Source organism: Microtus oregoni, unplaced genomic scaffold (assembly GCF_018167655.1).
Source record: "Microtus oregoni isolate MIOR12 unplaced genomic scaffold, Mior012 000014F_ref0000157, whole genome shotgun sequence".
Taxonomy (NCBI): Eukaryota; Metazoa; Chordata; class Mammalia; order Rodentia; family Cricetidae; genus Microtus; species Microtus oregoni.
Window position 1 is genome coordinate 39,726,947 of NW_024543073.1, and position 18,439 is coordinate 39,745,385.

General features: G+C 39.4%; 1 protein-coding gene across 3 annotated transcripts in view; it reads right to left on the reverse strand.

Moving 5' to 3' along the window:
- Positions 1-18,439, reverse strand: part of Large1 (LARGE xylosyl- and glucuronyltransferase 1) — a 510,741-nt gene that overhangs the window by 201,669 nt on the left and 290,633 nt on the right. For all 3 annotated transcript variants that reach the window (XM_041663357.1, XM_041663358.1, XM_041663359.1), the window contains one exon: positions 962-1,133. In XM_041663357.1, the coding sequence (XP_041519291.1) occupies positions 962-1,133 (172 nt within the window). The remainder of the gene's footprint in view (positions 1-961; positions 1,134-18,439) is intronic.

The following is an 18,439-nucleotide window of genomic DNA, read 5'->3' on the forward strand; positions in this document are numbered from 1 at the left end:
CTGTTTTTTTTTTTGCTTGTTTTTATATTTTTATTTTATTTATCATGCCTTCTAGCTTTTTGTTTTTATAGAATTCCTAAGTGTATTATCAATTGGGTCTCTGCATTTTTTGAGCCTTTTCCTTCTGCAGGTTTGTATTGTCCTACTCAAATGTGTTAGTTTTTGTTTGATCTTACTGTATTAGATTTTATTATATTGTTATCTCTTTGAAGCCGATTGCTTTCTAATAGAGATGGAAAAGGGGGATAAATCTGGATGAAACGTGGGAAGGAATTGGTAGGAGTAGACATAGAGGAAAGTGTAATCTGAATATATTATATCAGAAAAAATTAAAAATTAACAATATTTTTTCAATAAAAGGAAAAAAAATTAAAAACACACATACAAAAAGGTATATCAACGTTTGATCACGTGCATAAAGATATCCCTAGCTAATTATTTGCTGACTACGAAATCTCCTAAACTGGGATTTTCAATGAAAATTCATCCAATCTCTTCAATCCCCGAATAAATGCAAAATTCAGTGTTACTTTAACTAGTTTGAAATTAGAGTAGAGTTGACTTTTATGTGTGTGATTTCTTATTGATGTTATCGTTAAGCTCATATCCAGTCTATTGTTCAGTGGTAGCACGCTTCCCTGCTACATATAAGGCCCGAAATTCAATCCCCAGGACCATATTAAAAACAAACAAGCAAACAAACAAACACTGCCTCAGAAGATAGCTCCACGAGTTAAACTGCTAGATTTGCAAGTCTGGCCACCTGAATTCAAACCCTGCCATTACGAGAGGAAGGAGAGAACTGACTCTCAAAATTTGTACTGACCTCCAGATGAACTCTATGGCATATGTAACTGTGGACGTGTACACACACACACACACACACACACACACACACACACACACTAATAAATAAAATACCTTTAAAAACATCAGCATGGTTGTCTTGTTTAACTCCTACCTTTGAACTTATGGAACACGGCCCATAGCTCTGCAATGTCAGTTGCAAAGGTAATGTCAGTGTCTAGGACAATGACTCTCTCCAGGTTGGCAGGTAGAGTCTTGGTCAGAACCAGCTTCATCAGGCCATAAATCCCAGAGTAATGTTTGTTGGGGATCCAGGACACTTCAGACTGGACAGGACAGAATAGAGGGAAAAAGAGAGAGGGAGAGGGAGAAAGAGAAGAAAAGAGAGGGAGAGAAAGAATTGGTAAAATAAGAAAAAGGAAAAAAAAATCACCACATGGATTCTTTGCTTAAACATTATAAACCATGCAGAGACAGAAATAAAATGCAAATTTACAAACTTTTTAAATATATAAATGACTTTTCTTTAAAGATTTGTCTATTTCATTTTGCCACATCGTTTATCTGGTAATGTATTTGACTCAAGACGGGATAAAATAATAGCTGTAAAGTACTTTTTAAATTTAAATTCTATGCTGAGATTTTGAAAATAGACTTTTTTATTATTAGAGAAATTACATGGGTCCATTGAAGAAAAATAAATATGCAGAAGCAAAACAAAAACAACAGAAAACCAAGCCCCCCCCAAAACTAGCACCTCATTGTTCATAGGTAGAATTATCTTCTTAATTCTTATGTGCCATTAGAGATTGCTATACCTTGTTGTTCATAGGTAGAATTATCTTCTTAATTCTTATGTGCAATTAGAGACTGCTATACCTTGTTGCATTTTTAATGCCTATACCTATGTCTACTTTAAAGTTATAATGGGTTCAATTGGTACCTGGGCCTCCTCTTCATCCTCATAGAAATAAGGACCCAGTCAGCATCTGTATAATGCTGGTCATCTGATAGTAAGGGAGGGTACAGTTAGATGAAAAACCTCAAGAATGCAGGGCTCAGATGACAGGAACAACCACTGTCCCCAAAGTAAGTGGTGTCAGCTATATGCACACACTTTCATAATACTTGCTATCAAAACGCTGAGGTCCATTCAGTGGGGAAACAATCCATATCTATGTGAAGACCATTGTGGGAAGAATGGCGTGGGGCATGTATGTGGAGAAATTCCATGGAACTCAAGGCCCACATTTTAATTTAACAGATTAACATACACCTTCTAATCATCCACCTCAGAATTCCAAACAACACGCACCTCTTTTATCCTAGTAACTGCCTTTACAAGACACTGGCCTTTAAGGAAGTAAGTAGGAGTTGGGTGTGGGTGACTCTCACCTATATTCATAGAACCTATGAGGCAAAGGCCTGAGGATTGGTGATAGATCAAGGCTAGTCTGAGCTACAGAGTGAGAGCCCAATCTTACTGCTGCTCTATTCACAATAGCTGAGGAACTGAAACAACCTAAATGCCCTTCAGCTGACAAATGGTTAACGAAAATGTGGAACATATAAAGAAAATAAAATGACAAAATTTGAAGGAAAATGTATGGAACTAGGAAAATATATACTAAACAAGTAACCCAAACTAAGAAAAACATCTGAGGTTCCTAGTTGCAAAACTTCAGAGGTGACTATATAACCTGCAGCAACTACAGAAACCAGGTAAGTAAAAAGGGCCAAGTGTGTGGAAAGCAAGAGGGGGGAGTACCAAGGCATAGCCATAGTGTTGAGCAAGAAGAGAAATTAAAACCTGGTCAGAGTAAAACATAATAATTTAAAGATTATAGGGGCAAAATGCAAAGTTAGGTTAGATGAATGGAGGGCAATAAAGGAGTAGAGTAACCATCCAACTCCCAACCCACTCTATAGCACGCATGATGTAAACCTATAGTTAGAACCTGCTGAAAGAGGGGTTCGGAAGATAGCTCACTGAGTAAAGTACTTGCTGGGGAGTCAGGAGGACCTGTATTTGGATCCTAATAACCCAGAGAAAAGGCATACTTCTGTAATTTCAGTGCTGAAAAGGAAGCACAGACATAAATGGATCGGTAGACCTCACTGACCAGCCAGTCTAAGTGAATTGGTGAGTTCCCAGTTCAGATAGAGCATTCTTCAAAAAGTAAGGTGGAAAACAAATGAGGAAGACACCTCACATCAACTTCTGGCTTCCAAATGCATGCATATACATGCACACCACCACACAGCCAAACCAAGAATCTGCCTGAGAAAGGATCTAGTTCTTTTTCTGCGTTTGGATGTGAGTCTGGGTCATCATAACCTACCCCACCCTTCTCTGCGAGTTAGCTTCCCAGGTAGCCATCACCTTAAGATTTAAGACCTCAGCAAGCAATTCCCCACAAAGTGCTTTATAAAACTCTTCCTCACATAATCCCTAGCCTTTGGAACTCAGCTCCATTTCTTTCTTTCCCAGAGATTCTGCCTGAACTGAAGCCTGGAAATCACAACTTCATGCCGCATAGCTGTGCTATTTAATCAGACCTTTGATTAACTTATCCATCTATTTTGGTAACCATCAAAGCAGCAGAGCTTGGTGAAGACTGAGAGCCACAGTGTTGGGTTAAGCCATCTAATTAGATTGCCCTGACTCTGAGTTTTATTTTTAACACAGATGTGAGACACTTGGATGCACTGCAAAACTATGAAACTACAGGAATAAATTAATCTCCACAGGAGCTCAGTCCTGAATGCCACCCCAAGTCCCCAACTTAATTCATAATCAATTAAGTTCAAATCTTCAATTAATTGTAAAAAAGGCATGTGAATGAGTTTGAATTTACAAAAAGGATAGAAAATGAAGGAACATTTGGGGTAAAGAGTGTAAAGAATGGGAAGGAAATACATGTATTATCATCAGCTCATCCCAGGATCTGCATGACTTCTACTGCTCACCTCATGCTCCCTTTCTTTGTACTTTTCCTCCCTTGAAAGCCACTGCCACATAAGGAGGCACCTCCTCTCTGCCTCAGGATGGACTGTAACTCCTGAACTGAGCTATCTCATTCACTCATGCAGAACACAGTAAAGCACTACTTTTAATTTTCCATGCCTGTCTCTTGCATTTGACTGAAACTCCTTGAGGCTTGGGAAATGTACTTTTCATCCACATTGTCAATGCTCAAGATAAACGTGATGAATGTACAAGACCTTAGTTTTGCTTGTGTCTGGGATTGAACCCTACCTTCAATACCCCGTTCCACTTCAAGCAGAGATGTCAATAACTGGAAAATACAAGTCCTCTAGGGTAGAGTGCCAAATACAATGGCATTACTAGGTGGAGGAGATTATGTGTAAGAGTCACCCATATGACTTTTCTGGGCAGTGTCTTAGGACATTCCCAAAGGTTGGTTTTCCTCCTACCCAGCAACAAGCTCCAATATAACAAAGGTCATTAAGTCATGGAGTCCATGGCAAAAAGAGCATCCTGGATAAAGGAAGGAAGTGGAGCCTATGCAAACCACTCGTCCCAAAACATCCAACAGAAACAGAGCACCCATTGGAGTTATTCCCACAGCAGCTCATATGCCAAAGGGTCCATATAATTAAAAATATAATAAAGATGAAATTAGCCTCATTGTAAGGGACAGGATAGTAGGCCTGTGGTGACTGTTAACAATTCTAAGCAGCATTAGCAATAATGCAATTGCACCCAAGATTACAATATGCTGTACATGCATAAGGGAGTAGAAATGACCAAAGCTTACAAGTTCCTTCTCAAGTGAAGGATGGAGGATACTGGCAGTTTAAAACTCCACTTGCTAAAGCTCTGACATTATGTTATCCATTGGGAACTAAATGGGAGTTTTCACAAAGCTCTATAGGTGACTCTTGAGAATATTGAACATTCAGTAACCCTGTAAAAGCTACCTAGAAAATTTGACCAGTACAGTGATGTGAGCATGGGGACACTGCTGACTGATCTCCAAAAGAGACTAATTCCAACCTAAGAAATGTACGGGAGTGGTGTGCGAGATATGTCTGAACTTTGATAGACAATACAGAGGCTGGTGAGGAGGCTGGTTTGGTCAGGAAAGGGTGCCCACTTCTTATCTGGAAATGATGAATCTCAGTAGTCCATACAATACTGCAGTAATAACAACGGGAAAAAATGTATTATCATTCACTGAGTGTCAGGCATTAGAGGAGAGCTTGTTAATTTATTAAACCCCTCCTAGAAGCCTTTCATCTGGTTTGAATTAACCACAGTACACAAAGCCACAATTAAGATCTTTCTTATTCCTTCTCTCTGCAATCCTCCTACATTTCTGGGTTCCTATAAGGTCAGACTAGAATTCTCTTTTCAATATATCAACATGCCCAGTGTTTCTATAATAGTTGTGAAAATCAAATCAGATCCTTCTACTTAAAAGCCAAGTACTTCATATACAGAACCATTCTCTCAAGCCAGGAAGACATTCACTTTTACAATCACATTAATTTATTTAGTGTGTGTATATATGTATCAATACCATAGTATACATGTGGAAATGAGAGGATAACTTGTGGGAATCTTTTCTCTCATTCTACAGTGTGGATCTCAGGGATCAAACTAAAGCCATTAGGATTATGTGGCAAATACATTAACCTGCTGAGACTTTAGTTGGCCCAGGAAACCTCTCCATTTTCCTTTTTATTATTTCTTTATTTTTTAAGGGAAATTAGGTACCAAGGCTGTAAAGTTAGTCATTGCTGGTTTTTAAATCTCCCTGTTTCTTAATTTTCTCATCTATAAAATAAAATTACTCCCTTATTAATAGGAAATAACTATTTATTTATAGTCTGTAAGCTTTTCACACCACACTGACCCCCCAAAAACAATAAATTTAAAAATGGGGTAAATTTACACAACGGAGTATTACTCAGTTATTAGGAAAAAAATGACATCATGAAATTTTCAGGCAAGTAGATGAAACTAGAAACAAACAAACAAAAAATCCCAAGCAAGGCAACCCAGTCCCCAAAGAGACAAACATGATATGGAGTCACATATAACTGAATATTAGCTGTTGAGTAACAGATAACCATAACCATGATACAATCCACAGACCCAGAGAGGTTAGATAAAGAGGAGGGGTGTGTGGGGTGGGCACATGGATATCTCTGGGAAGGAGAAATATAGATTTTATAGATGGTTTGAGAGTGGTGGGGATGGGAACAGGAGGGAAACAGTACAGTGAGAGACACTGGAATAGGTGGATATTTCAGAGAGAATGTGAAAACCCAGTGTAGCAGACATTTTCTGACCTATGTGGGTGAGCCTAGTGTAGACTCCTGGTACTGGCCATCTTCTGTAGCCAGGCTATGTCTCCACTGGTGGGACTGGGACACCAACCCGACCAAAAAGAAACTTATACCCATAACCTGTCCTGCCTGCAGGATGCACTGAGATAATGGGTGGTTCAGAGCTTGTGCGAGTGGCTAATCAATGACTGGCCTAACTTGAAGCCTAAGCCACTAGACAGAACAGATGCTCTACACTCACTGACGGCCAACTCAAGAATATAGATGGTTGAGAGACCTAGGGTAGTATCAAACATAACTGACAAAAAGAAAAAAAAAAGAAAAAAGAGAAAGAAAAGAAAAAGGAAAAAAAAGTCAATGAAATTACTCCTAACAATATTCTGTTATATCATAGATCAGTGCCTAGGTGAATCACGACCAGAGTGGCTTCCTCCAGTGCCTGATGGGAGCAGATATAGACACCTACAGACAAATATCAGCCAGAGCACAGAAACATGACCCCCAACCAGCAGAGGAGTGGGAGGAAGGATTGTAGAAGACAGAAGAGTCAAGGACACCAAGAAAACACAACCTATAGAGTCAACTAGTAAGGCTCATAGGGGCTCACAGCAGAGACTGAAGTAACCAAAGAGCCTGTGTGGGTCTGTACTAGGCCCTCTGAATACATGCTGTTGTTGTTTAGCTTGGGGTTTTTATTGGACTCCTAACAGTGGGGGTGGGGGTGTCTCTGACTCTTTTGCCTGCTCATGGGACCCTTTTCCTCCTGTTGGATTACCTTGTTCAGCCCTGACAGGACTCATTGAGAAGAAAGGAGCCCCAAACAGGAGGCATTGAATAGAGGGACAGAATGTCTACTCTAGCAGCAGACTCAGGAAGGTGTCATCTACTGGTCTTCTGTTCTAACAAACTGCTAATATTCTGTATTTACCCTTCAGATTGGTTTCAATTAACATAATATCGTAGCTCAGAAACTAAATGTTTATACAGGAAGAGGGCCTAAGTTGTTAAAACCAGCCTCAGAGAGAAAAATTCTCATTTGGACACCCTCCTGGAGTCAAAAGCAAAGTCTCCAAAGAGACTCCTTTATAATTCAGGCAGTTAGACAGTGATGCAAATCAAGCACCTTGCATTACTCCCAAGACACCAGGTAAGAACACTGAATTGCTCTGGGAACACAACAGTGTTGCTGTTAATCATAAACTTCTAGTTACACTTAAGAAATGTAGTTAGTGCATGAAAACCTCTTAGAATTCTGCATTGATTGATTTAAAGTCCCATTGTTAATTAATCCTCCCAATATCTGCCAGGGAACTTTAAAGAGACAACCCATCTACTAGCTGAACATAGCGGACAATGAGGAATACTGAGAACTCAAGAATAATCGCAGTGGGTTTTTGATCCTACTGCACGTACTGGCTTTGGGGGAGCCTAGGCAGTTTGGATGCTCACCTTCCTAGACCTGGATAGAGGTGGGTGGTCCTTGGGCTTCCCATAGGGCAGGGAACCCTGATTGCTCTCCGAGCAGATGAGGGAGGGGGACTTGATCGGGGGAGGGGGAGGGAAATGGGAGGCAGTGGCGGGGAGGAGGCAGAAATCCTTAATAAATAAATAAATTAAAAAAAAAAGAATATGTTCTGGTGAGGTTGGCCATCACACACGCATGAGGGTGTAAAAATGACGATGTGATTGGCACAGAGGTTAGAGGCGCTGTTCACCCCACTGCTCTTCATTCTGTAGAAGCCAGTGCCCGGCCTTCTCACGCATGCCCCTTCTGGGGCCTCCTGTGACTTTTCTATAACAACTGTGTGATGCACATGAAAATAGAATCTGTCTGCAATATGATTAAAATAATTGACATGTATTTCTTAGAAGGCCTTTTTTCCTTTTGAGACAGAATCTTATAAGGTAGACTGGCATAGGACTTCTATGTAGCCCAGGATGGCCTCAAACTCAGGATCCTTCTGCTTCCACCTCCTAGGTGCTGGGTATACCGGCATGCGCTACCCTGATTCTTTGTTTATTGCTTATAATAAAGCATCCTCCCAACGTAAAAAAAAAAAAAAAAAAAAAAAAAAAAAAAAGAGAGAGACACCCCATCTGAGACACAAGACATCTCAGATCCACTGGATTTGTGATTTGACAAAATGCATGTTTGATAATATGGAATTGCTAACTTGTTTGTATGCCTGTATAAACTGAAACCTTTGTGGAGAATGGCCCTTTTCTTCTTCTTCACCCAAGAAATAAGGAAACTTGCAGGAGGAACATGCTTGAGTCAGTCAGATTATTCTAACCCATCAGATCCCTTTCCCCAGTCAGTTTTCCCCTGCTGTAGAAGTCCTGCTTTGAGCCCTGGGAGAGAGCTGAGGTTGGTACTCAGTAGTTCCACGTTTTTTAGGGTGAGAAAATCTTTGTGTTGAGACAAGCTTAGGAGTTGCTTCCACATCTCTGTGACATTTGAAATTTAGAAATCCTGTTAAGTAGCCGAAGTTTTGATGAGGTTCTTAAAAACCAACATCAACTGCAAAGTTGAATTGAATTGAAAGTCCCAATATCAGCCTGCTTGAAAGAAACTTTGCAGAACCTCAGAGCTGGTCTTTATAGGTAATAAAGCATCATAGGAAACTTATTTAATGTGTGATCGAAGCCTAACATCAGACTTTCTGGATTCCACTTAAAAAGTCAAAGAAGCCTACTAACTAGGAAACCACCTCCTGTGAATACAAGTCAGCCTGGAAGGAGAGAGGCCCAGGAAGCACAGAGGAACAGGATCCCAGACCTACCTACATGGGAGAGACCCGCCACCCCTCCTGTCTGTGAGGAGTTCATTCCTTTCATCACAGTGTCAGAAGCATCTTCTGTTTAGATCTGGGGAGTTTGAGGGGGGACTGGCCACTGGGGCATTCACTGACTGCTTGCACACTCTTTAGTACTTCACATTCTAAAATGCAGCTCTGCTCAGCTCAGCACCTGGAGTTCTGATTTGTGAATTGGACTGTTGCAGCCATTTAATTTCTTAAAATATTGCTGCCTTCTCAACTAATAGATTTTTCATTGCACTGAGGAAAAAAATCCCATTAGCTCCTGCATCATGTTGTTTTTTTTTTAGAAGTTGCAGTTCTTAGTACACTGCCAGTATCCATTTATATGTGTATTCTTAAAACAGGGTGAACACTCTGCAAATAGTTTCAAAGTGAAACAATGAAACTACAAGTTTAAGTTTAATGTCCTTTGTTTATGGCTAGAGTCCACTAATGAATGAGTACATACCATATTTGGGTTTGAGTTATCTCACTCAGGATAGTGTTTTTTATTTCCATCCATTTGCATGCAAAATTCAAAATGTCATTATTTTTTTTACCACTTGAGTAGTACTCTAATGTGTGTGTGTGTGCGCGCGTGTATGTATGTATATATATATATATATATATATATATATATATATATATATATTCCACACTTTCTATATCCATTCTTCCATTGAGGGGCATCTAGGTTGTTTCCAGGTTCTGGATATTACAAATAATGCTGCTATGAACATAGTTGAACAAATGCTTTTGTAGTATGATTGGGCCTCTTGGGTTTATTCCCAAGAGTGGTATTGCTGGATCCTGAGGTAGATTGAGTCCCAATTTCCTGAGAAACTGCCACACTGATTTCCAAAGTGGTTGCACAAGATTGCATTCCCACCAGCAATGGATGAGTGTTCCCGTTACTCCACATCCTCTCCAGTATAGGCTATCATTGGTGTTTTTTGATTTTAGCCATTCTGACAGGTGTAATATGGTATCTCAAAGTCTGGCGACGGATGGAGATAGAGACAGAGACCCTCATCAGAGCAACGGACTGAGCTCTCAAGCTCCAGGTGAAGAGCAGAAGGAGGGAGAATATGAGCAAGAAAGTCTGGACTGCAAGGGGTTTGTCCACCCACTGAGACAGTGTGCCTGTTCAAACAGGAACTCATCAAATCCAGCTGGATCGGGACTGAATGAGCATGTGATCAAACTGGACTCTCTGAATGTGGCTGACAATGGGGGCCATTGATAAAGGCATGGGACTTCTTTCTACTGCACGTACTGGCTTTTTCGGACCCTAGTCTATTTGGATGAAAAGCTTCCTAGGCCTGGATGTAGGGGGAAGGGCTTGGACTTCCCACGGGGCAGGGTTCCTTGCCCTCTATTAAGGAGGGAGGGGGAGGGAGGAGGGAGGAGTGGAGGAGCAGAAGGCGAGTGGGAGGAGGGGAGGAAGTGTAAATTTTTGAATGGAAAAATATTAAAGTAAAAATTAAAAAAAAAACAATGCAACTACACAAACAGTGCTGGTTAAAACAACAAGGACTCAGTTCAGTTAGCAAAGTAGGATGTAGGAAACTCTAGGCTTGATGTTCATGTAGGAAACTCTAGGCTTGATGTTCACCCAGCACCATGCCTCCTACACCAGAAGCATTCCTAAAATCCCAGTATTGGAGAATTGGAGTCAGAAGACCAAGAGTTCGAGGAAATCCTCAGTTATACAATGAGCTTGAGGCCAACCTGGGCTACAAGAGATCTTGCCTCAAAAACAAAATAATGTCCAAAGAAATAAATCCACCATTTACTGAGTAACTTTCCTACCATGAGTTATGAATTGTCAAACTAGATACACTCATGTTTTGAACTAATAATCAAGTGACTTTTAAGTCTGAGGCTCTGAGCTTCTACTTTAAGGGAAAACTGATAGTTTCAGGAGACCTACAAGTATTTTGTAAGGCCTTTAACACTGGGGGTGTCGTCTTGCCTGGAGTGATATAGAAGTTCTAAGAGATGGTTCTAGTTCAAAGATAGGCACACAGACTTTGACCAGTCTACAGCAGAGCTGACTTTAATCATGAGCCTGCAAGGAAAGACCAGACATGTGATCAGGTGAAAAGAGTGTAGCCAACAGAGAAAACACACTGATCAAATTGCCTGCCCAAATGTGAACTTTATCTTGTACTCATATTTAATTTTCTAAGAGATAGTTGCCTACTGAACAAATAGTTCGTTTATTAATATGTGTGTGATTATGGTACACATGTATACACAAACTTTTAAAATTATATTTAACTCTTAAAATAAATGAAGATAATTAACCTGTATTAAATGTAATGAAAAAGGAAAATAAGGCCTGTGTTCCTGATACCATCGATGTACCCTATCAAACACATTCTTAACAAGAGCACACTATGTTTTGTATGGAGGCAGAAAAAAGATCAGTCGTTCCCATGGTTTGATATTAAGACCTTATGGCAGAAAGAAGTGATTGAATTAATGAGAAAACTAACTCTTTATGAGAGGAGAAATCAAGTCAAAAAGAAGCTAAGGACTGATGTGTGTTAGATGACACCACACCAGCCTAGCCTCAGATAGGAAGAGGAGGGGAAGTAAACATCAAAATCACAGCACAAGACTACACATTGCTGCTTGCCATTCTGGATTTAATCACCAGGTAGGTTCATAAGAAAGCACCTTTTTCTGTCCTGAGCTTCATCAGAGAAGGCTGGCTCAGACTCTCTCTGGACTCCTCCTTTGTTGTCCCTCAGCTCTCTTCACAAGAATCCTATCTAAAGGGCAGCCAGGTAGGTGAACTCTAGACACAAGAGAGGTTTAAGGGATAAGAACCCAAAGAGCAACTTGGTTAATTTATGGTTATTTTAATATTGTTTTCTTCCTAAAGATATGGAAAACAAACCTCTCTCATGTGGTAAAAAGATTGACAGGCTGAATTTCTTCTGGCTAACTGTGGAAATGATCCTCTTCACTGGTCACTCATGGAAAGAAGATATCTTCACTCTGCTTATATAAGATACCCAACTAACATTTACCAACAAAACTTATTATAATTTCAATTAGTTTAATCCTGACATTGAAATCGTGTTCCAGGCTACTGATACAATATTGACACTCACCCTCCATAAAAGGTCCTTACCATTTATATGATGGTTGTCAAAGAAACCAGAAATTGAGGATAGCTAGCTGCCTAGGTGGAGAATTTACCATCCATGAGAGTGCAGACAGGTAAATAATATCATCATTAGAGAACACAATAATAAAACATAGCTAGGGGTATAGCTCAGGGCTAGAGCACTTAGCTAAAATGTAAGTTCTCAATCCCATCCCTAGCACAATAAAAGGGGGGAAAAGAATAGACATAATACATAGAATAAAATAATTCCATTGTTCCTTCACTTCACTCGAAATGAAATTGAATTCCTAATGACCTAGTTCTTTGGGCCATGAGATGGCCTTATGGATAAAGGTGCTTGCTGCCAAGGCTGAAGACCTAAATTCATTCTCTAGACTTACATAATTAAAAGGAGAGAACCAATTCAATTCCAAGTTTGTCCTCTGACTTCCATATCTGTACAATGACAAGGGTGTACCTGTTCACACAGACACTAGCAGACAAATAACTAAAGATGTAAAAAGAGTTCACTTAATTCTTCAAGTGATTATCTATCTAATAATTCACTGTGCTGCCCAATCTTGTATGACAAGGAAGATTAGTAAAGGTAGAGTATTCCTAGATCTCAGGAAACCAACTAACAACAAGAAGGTATTTACGTGAACAGTAAGGTCACATTTGTAGAATGCCATGTATGCTATGCTATTATGAAGCAATTTACACATATTATCTTCCCTTCTACCTGATAATCCTGAAGCATATGCCAAGGAAATTACAGAATTACAAAGAATTATTGGAGCTGGGTTGGAAAAGTCATGTGTGTAATACTGTGAAGCTCTTAATTCTTGAGGAAACTGATTCAAATAACATGTTCAAAGGAGCACTGAGAAGTAAACGCAATAAATAAGTTATTAGTACAATTCCAATTCTTGGGATGGAGCATGAGATTGGAGATGGGAAGTCAAATCAGTAAATGTGAAACTCAACAGAGCTTGTATTTTGGCATAAAAGATCACCGTCCTCAAGGTAACAACAAATATTACTAATAGTCACTATTTTTTTTCTAAATACAGTCATGACTTCAAAATATAGGATTATAAAGTAGCTAGTAAAATTCTATTAAGGAAATTATAAAAACCAAAGCATCAAGAAGGCAACCAAATCCAAATTATAAATGGTTCTAAAGTCTTTTCTTCACTACCTAGCCAGTATGTCATGGTGACTTTTGCTACTTAGACTTACCCAGTGTATGCATTTGAACAGTGTCACTGATGGCCTGGAGCACATGGGAAATAAAGTTTGGAGATTCTTCTATAGGTAAAGTTGAAAATTAGTTGAAACCAAAACCCAGCACTAGCCAGCTCTGCCCTGGAACCACATGAGCCAAAGGAAAAAAAAAAAAAAAAACAAAAAACTGAATTTGAGTATCTAGAAGTAGTGTCTAGTATTGCAACTTGGTGTGGTTCAGAGGGAAGAGCAAACAGAGGTAGCTCCCAGAACCACCTTGAGGTGTACTGTTTTGAGCTTTTAAAACTTACTAAGTGATTCTTCTTCCATTCAACCATGCTTGAAGGGCACAACTGGGTAACCGAATTGACAGATCAGTCCTAACTTCCAACTTGGGAAAGAAAGAACAAATTAATGATGTAGCTTTATAAACGGTAGATGGTTGGGTTTTGCTGCTGTTTTATTTTCTCACAAATATTGTCAAGTTGCTATATAGTTTGTATTTTTAAATTCTCTGGAATATTCAAAGCAATCTTTATGTGGTAGCACATGGAATAATGAAATGAGCCCTGACCTCAGAGCTTGAAAACATATTTCTGGATCAGTGACTCTCAGGCACTACATCTGAGATACACAAAGGCACCAGTTTGTTCCATGAGATCTACAACTAAAATGATATGTAGGGAAGTACTGAGCAGAGTGCCAGAAACAGTGTGCGTACACACACACACACACACACACACACACACAGTCACTGATAATTAATTCTGCATCAAGAAGGGATATTTCAGTAGGTGACAAGTGGAATAAAAGGCCTGATTACAATGAACAAGCACAGAATGTATGTCACTTGCAATATCTGTTGGCTACTGTGATTTCCTGTCCTTGGTTATAATGGCTGGTTTTTAAGGGTAGGGCTTATGTATTATGTATATGTAATGTAAATGTAATGAGTACCCTCTGGAACACAATGTACATTAAGTAATAACACTGTGTTAATAATAATAGGGGATGAAAAAGGAGAGTTTCGGCAGGGCTATTATGCCTGAGAATAAGATGTTAATCATTGCTTGCTATTTTCTCTTCAAACACATTATTTATCCAGTAGTGAACAGATTTAAAATCTGCTGGGGTTCTTGAATTCAACCTTGGTGAGTGGTTAAACCCAATGAAAATATCTCAAATGAATTTTTAGTCAAGGAAATACTGCATACAAAAGGATATTTAACATAACAGATTGTGAAGGTGTCCATCTTTAAAAATAATAAATTCTCATAACACATGTGTCATAATTGGGGTTGGCAAATTCTTCTTGAAATAATTGTGAGGAAAGGGCACGCAAGGTGTTCACATCTCCCTCTATCATGGAGGACAATGTGTTTTAAAATATTACAGACCCAATCTGCACAGCCAGTAAGTGGCAGAATAAAACTCTTCTGACCTTCCATAAAATCACTGTTAAAAAGTGGAGAACTTTTCTGATAACACTGTCCCTGAAAACTCTGAGGGAAATGAGGGAAACAGAATAAATTGGCTTTGAGGCACTGCCTTTTGTTTTTCATCAAAGAAGTACATTTTGACACCCAGGCAGGCCTTCTTCCAGAATCCAACTGGTGACATGGAATAAGGGCTAAAAAGCCTGGAGTGTTTCCCAAGTCTGTCTTTGGGAACGCTTGGCTTACTTCTCATACTTCAATCAGAAAAAAAAAAAAAAAGGAAAAGGGAATCTGGCCCTGGGGTAGCCAGCTGGGCTAAAGGGCATGGACAGAATCACTCTGGAGTACAGTGGGGATGTACCCATTGCAAGCAACACTGTGTTTCACGTAACTGGGTTTATCAAAGGACATAATCTGCTTTCTACTCTCTGAGTTCAGTGTTTTGAGTTTGTCATTTCATCTGCCCTGAAGTCACAGTAGTCAGCATTTGGTGGGCAACAGGGTCACCCCAATGTTTTAAGATTCCAATTTGGGAATGACTAGGTACTATTGGCAAAACATAGAGATTTTCTCAGTTGTCACAATTTGTGTGTGTGTGTGTGTGTGTGTGATTGTGTGCTTGTGCATACATAGATCATAGATGGTTGCCACAGGGATATTCCTATTTCTGTCTTCCTAGTGCTGGGATTATAAGTATGTGACACCATACCCGGTTTATTACATGCATTATTCATCCTAGTAATCCAAATCAGGCTCTCAAGACAAGCATTTGATTGACTACCTTTCCCCAAGTCTCCTTCACCTGTCCCTCTGAGGCACTGTGTCTCTGTTCATTAGGTATATACCATTACTTCAGGGATAACAAAATACATAAAGTATGAGCATTTTACTCTGCACTGGGTAGTATGTTACTCACACTTACACTACTAAACACCTGTGAGTGGAAATCTAGACAACTAACATAACTATTGTCTTCCTAAGAAAACTTTTTCTGTCTCAGTTTCTCCTACTTTTCTACCAGTGTGCCCACCTGCTTGTACTAGAACCCACAGTGAGGGAGTGAGATCTGATCCCTCTCTTACATCCCATATCTGTTTTCTGCTTATTGGGTTCATACCCTGTCACAGCAACTGTTAGCCTATCACTTATCAGGTGTCTCCTGACAAGAGAAACATCTCCAGAGGGAGCTTTTAACTGAGATGGTTCAGTACCTTCTCTTAAGGAACCATTTAGAACAAAACAGTAAGTTTAGAGAATGTGAAGAAAATTAGTTCTTTCACTCTTGGCTTATCCATTAAGACCCACCCCTTCACTGGATACTTAGAGCTGACCATCTCACGGCAGTCATTATCTACCAATAGCTCTCAGGGAGGAGTAGCCCTTGTGATCTCCTCCCTTGTCCCTAACAGGAATATTGGCTGGCTTGATCATGTGCAGGTCTTAACCAAGCAATCACTGCTGTGTGAGTTCATATACAATGACCATGTCATGTCTAGAAGACAATTTTGGAGAATTCCTTTCCAACCTTTGGCTTTTTCTCCTTCAACGCTCTTTTTTTGCAAGATTCACCAAGCCTAGGATGGAGATGGTGTGCTATAGGTGTCACATTGCAGTAAGATTGAGTTCTCAGCCATTATGTACTCTATACTGTGACCAGTAGTGAAATTCTCTGCTGAATACTGTCCATTGAGAAAATGGACCAGCTTTCTTGATAAGGACCGAGAGGATGCAAACATTCTTTTAGGCAAATACAACTTCACTTTCACAAATCAGCACAGACTTTACAGGGAAGAATGAGGTCCCTTTCCAGCACTTCATGGTTATGAAGCCTTGATCAAGAAAACTCTGGGCCCAGGATTTTCATTTGAAAAATACAATCCTAACAGTACTCATTCCCAAAACTCACTGCCAAGATAAACAAGTTAGTCCACTTAGTGCTACATGATGAAGTACATGACTGACTAATAAATGCCAACTATTAATTAATCTTATTTGTGCATACGTCTGTGGTGTGTGTGTGTGTGTGTGTGTGTGTGTGTGTGTGTGTAGAGAGAGACATCCTCCATCTCAGAACTTGTTTTCTATATTAGCACTTTCTCCATTATTATTCAATTACAAGAGTGGGCATTTCCCATCCATTGAACCTGCTTTTAAATTAATTCCTTTACTTGTTCTGCCTTTATTTTTCTTACTTCATAGACATTTGCTGTTGACTTTATTTCCCTCCTACTTTCCTTGGGCCACACCACTGCTCTCATGTTTCAATTACTGACTTGAAAGCTAGTTTCATTCATCATTATCTTTGGTTCGGAATAATGAGCACCAATGGTTGTTAACACATCTCCATTGGTAGTTCTTGGCAAATTCTAGAAACTTAAAAGTTCTAAATCCATGTACTGGTTGCAACATAGCCACTATTTTAATTTTTTTCCTTCTGAATTAAATAAAAGTTTATGAAGATACTGTTACTTTCGCAGACTTTCAAGTATCCTGAACTTTCTCACTCAAAAATAAGTTTCTATTGGGTCATTTTTCTGCACTGGAGTCAGGTCCAGGACACTAGCACAACTGTGGGCCAGAAATTTAATGAGTTTTTTTGTGTATCCTGGGACATATCAGCAATATAAATTTGTCATAAACATTTGAAAATCCATTCATCCTCTGCATAGTGGATATGGAGATTGATAGCTGCTGACCTTGATTATATTTTTAAACCTCTCCTTTGTTTTAGTTCTTTGCTATAACCATATTGATGGTAAAAACTGCCACCACATAAGCTGTGCTTCTTTGAACCTGTGCTTCATCCAGAAGCTAAGACATAAGGACAAGTACAATATTTAGCTATGGATTTTCATGTACATATCTAATTTTTTCAGTTTCCTTTTTATTTTCTATTTTCATTTTTTATTTTATTTTTTTAAAAATAAAATCACAAACTATCTTTTTAAATTATACTTACCAATCCCAGTTTCTCACTTCCTTGTCTCTTCCCACTCCTTATACTCCCCCATCCCACCCCACCCCTCATCCACTCCCCAGAGAGGGCAAGGCACATTACTCCAAGGAAGGACCAAGGCCCTCCCCACTATATCCAGACTGAGCGAGGTATTCATCCAAAGAGAATGGTTTGCAAAAAGTCAGTACAAGTTGCAGGGAGATATACTGGTGGCACTGTCAGTGGCCCCACAGTCTACTCTAGCCATACAACTGTTACCCACATTCAGATTGTCTAGTTTGGTCCTAGGCTTATAAGTGAGTACATCCATGCTCAGCTTTCCGAGTCTGTGTAACCTCATTCAGGATAACGCACAATCAGAACGATGAAGCTCAAGGCAAACAAGTCTGTGAGAATTTCCAAATATGACAAAGATACTTTGGAAGAGAATTATCTCAAATTTCTGGAAGCATTCAAAGATGAGCTAATCAAAGATGAAATATTTGAAAATATGAGGCTATAACAGAGGACCCTAATGAAGAGTCTGTGATTCATTAAGACTCATTCATTAAGATGATTTGATATATTTGAATTTAGTAGAATATGCCCTCAATTGCAGCATTTGGGGTTCAGAAGCACAGAGGCAGGTGAATGTCTGTGAGTTTGATGCCCAATTGGTTTGCATAGGCAGTTTAAGGCCAGACAGGGCTAAAAGCAAAACACTGTTTCAAAACAAAGGAAAGAAAAAAGTGAGATAGAATGAAATTTCCCAAGTCTAAGTTGAAGGGAAGAC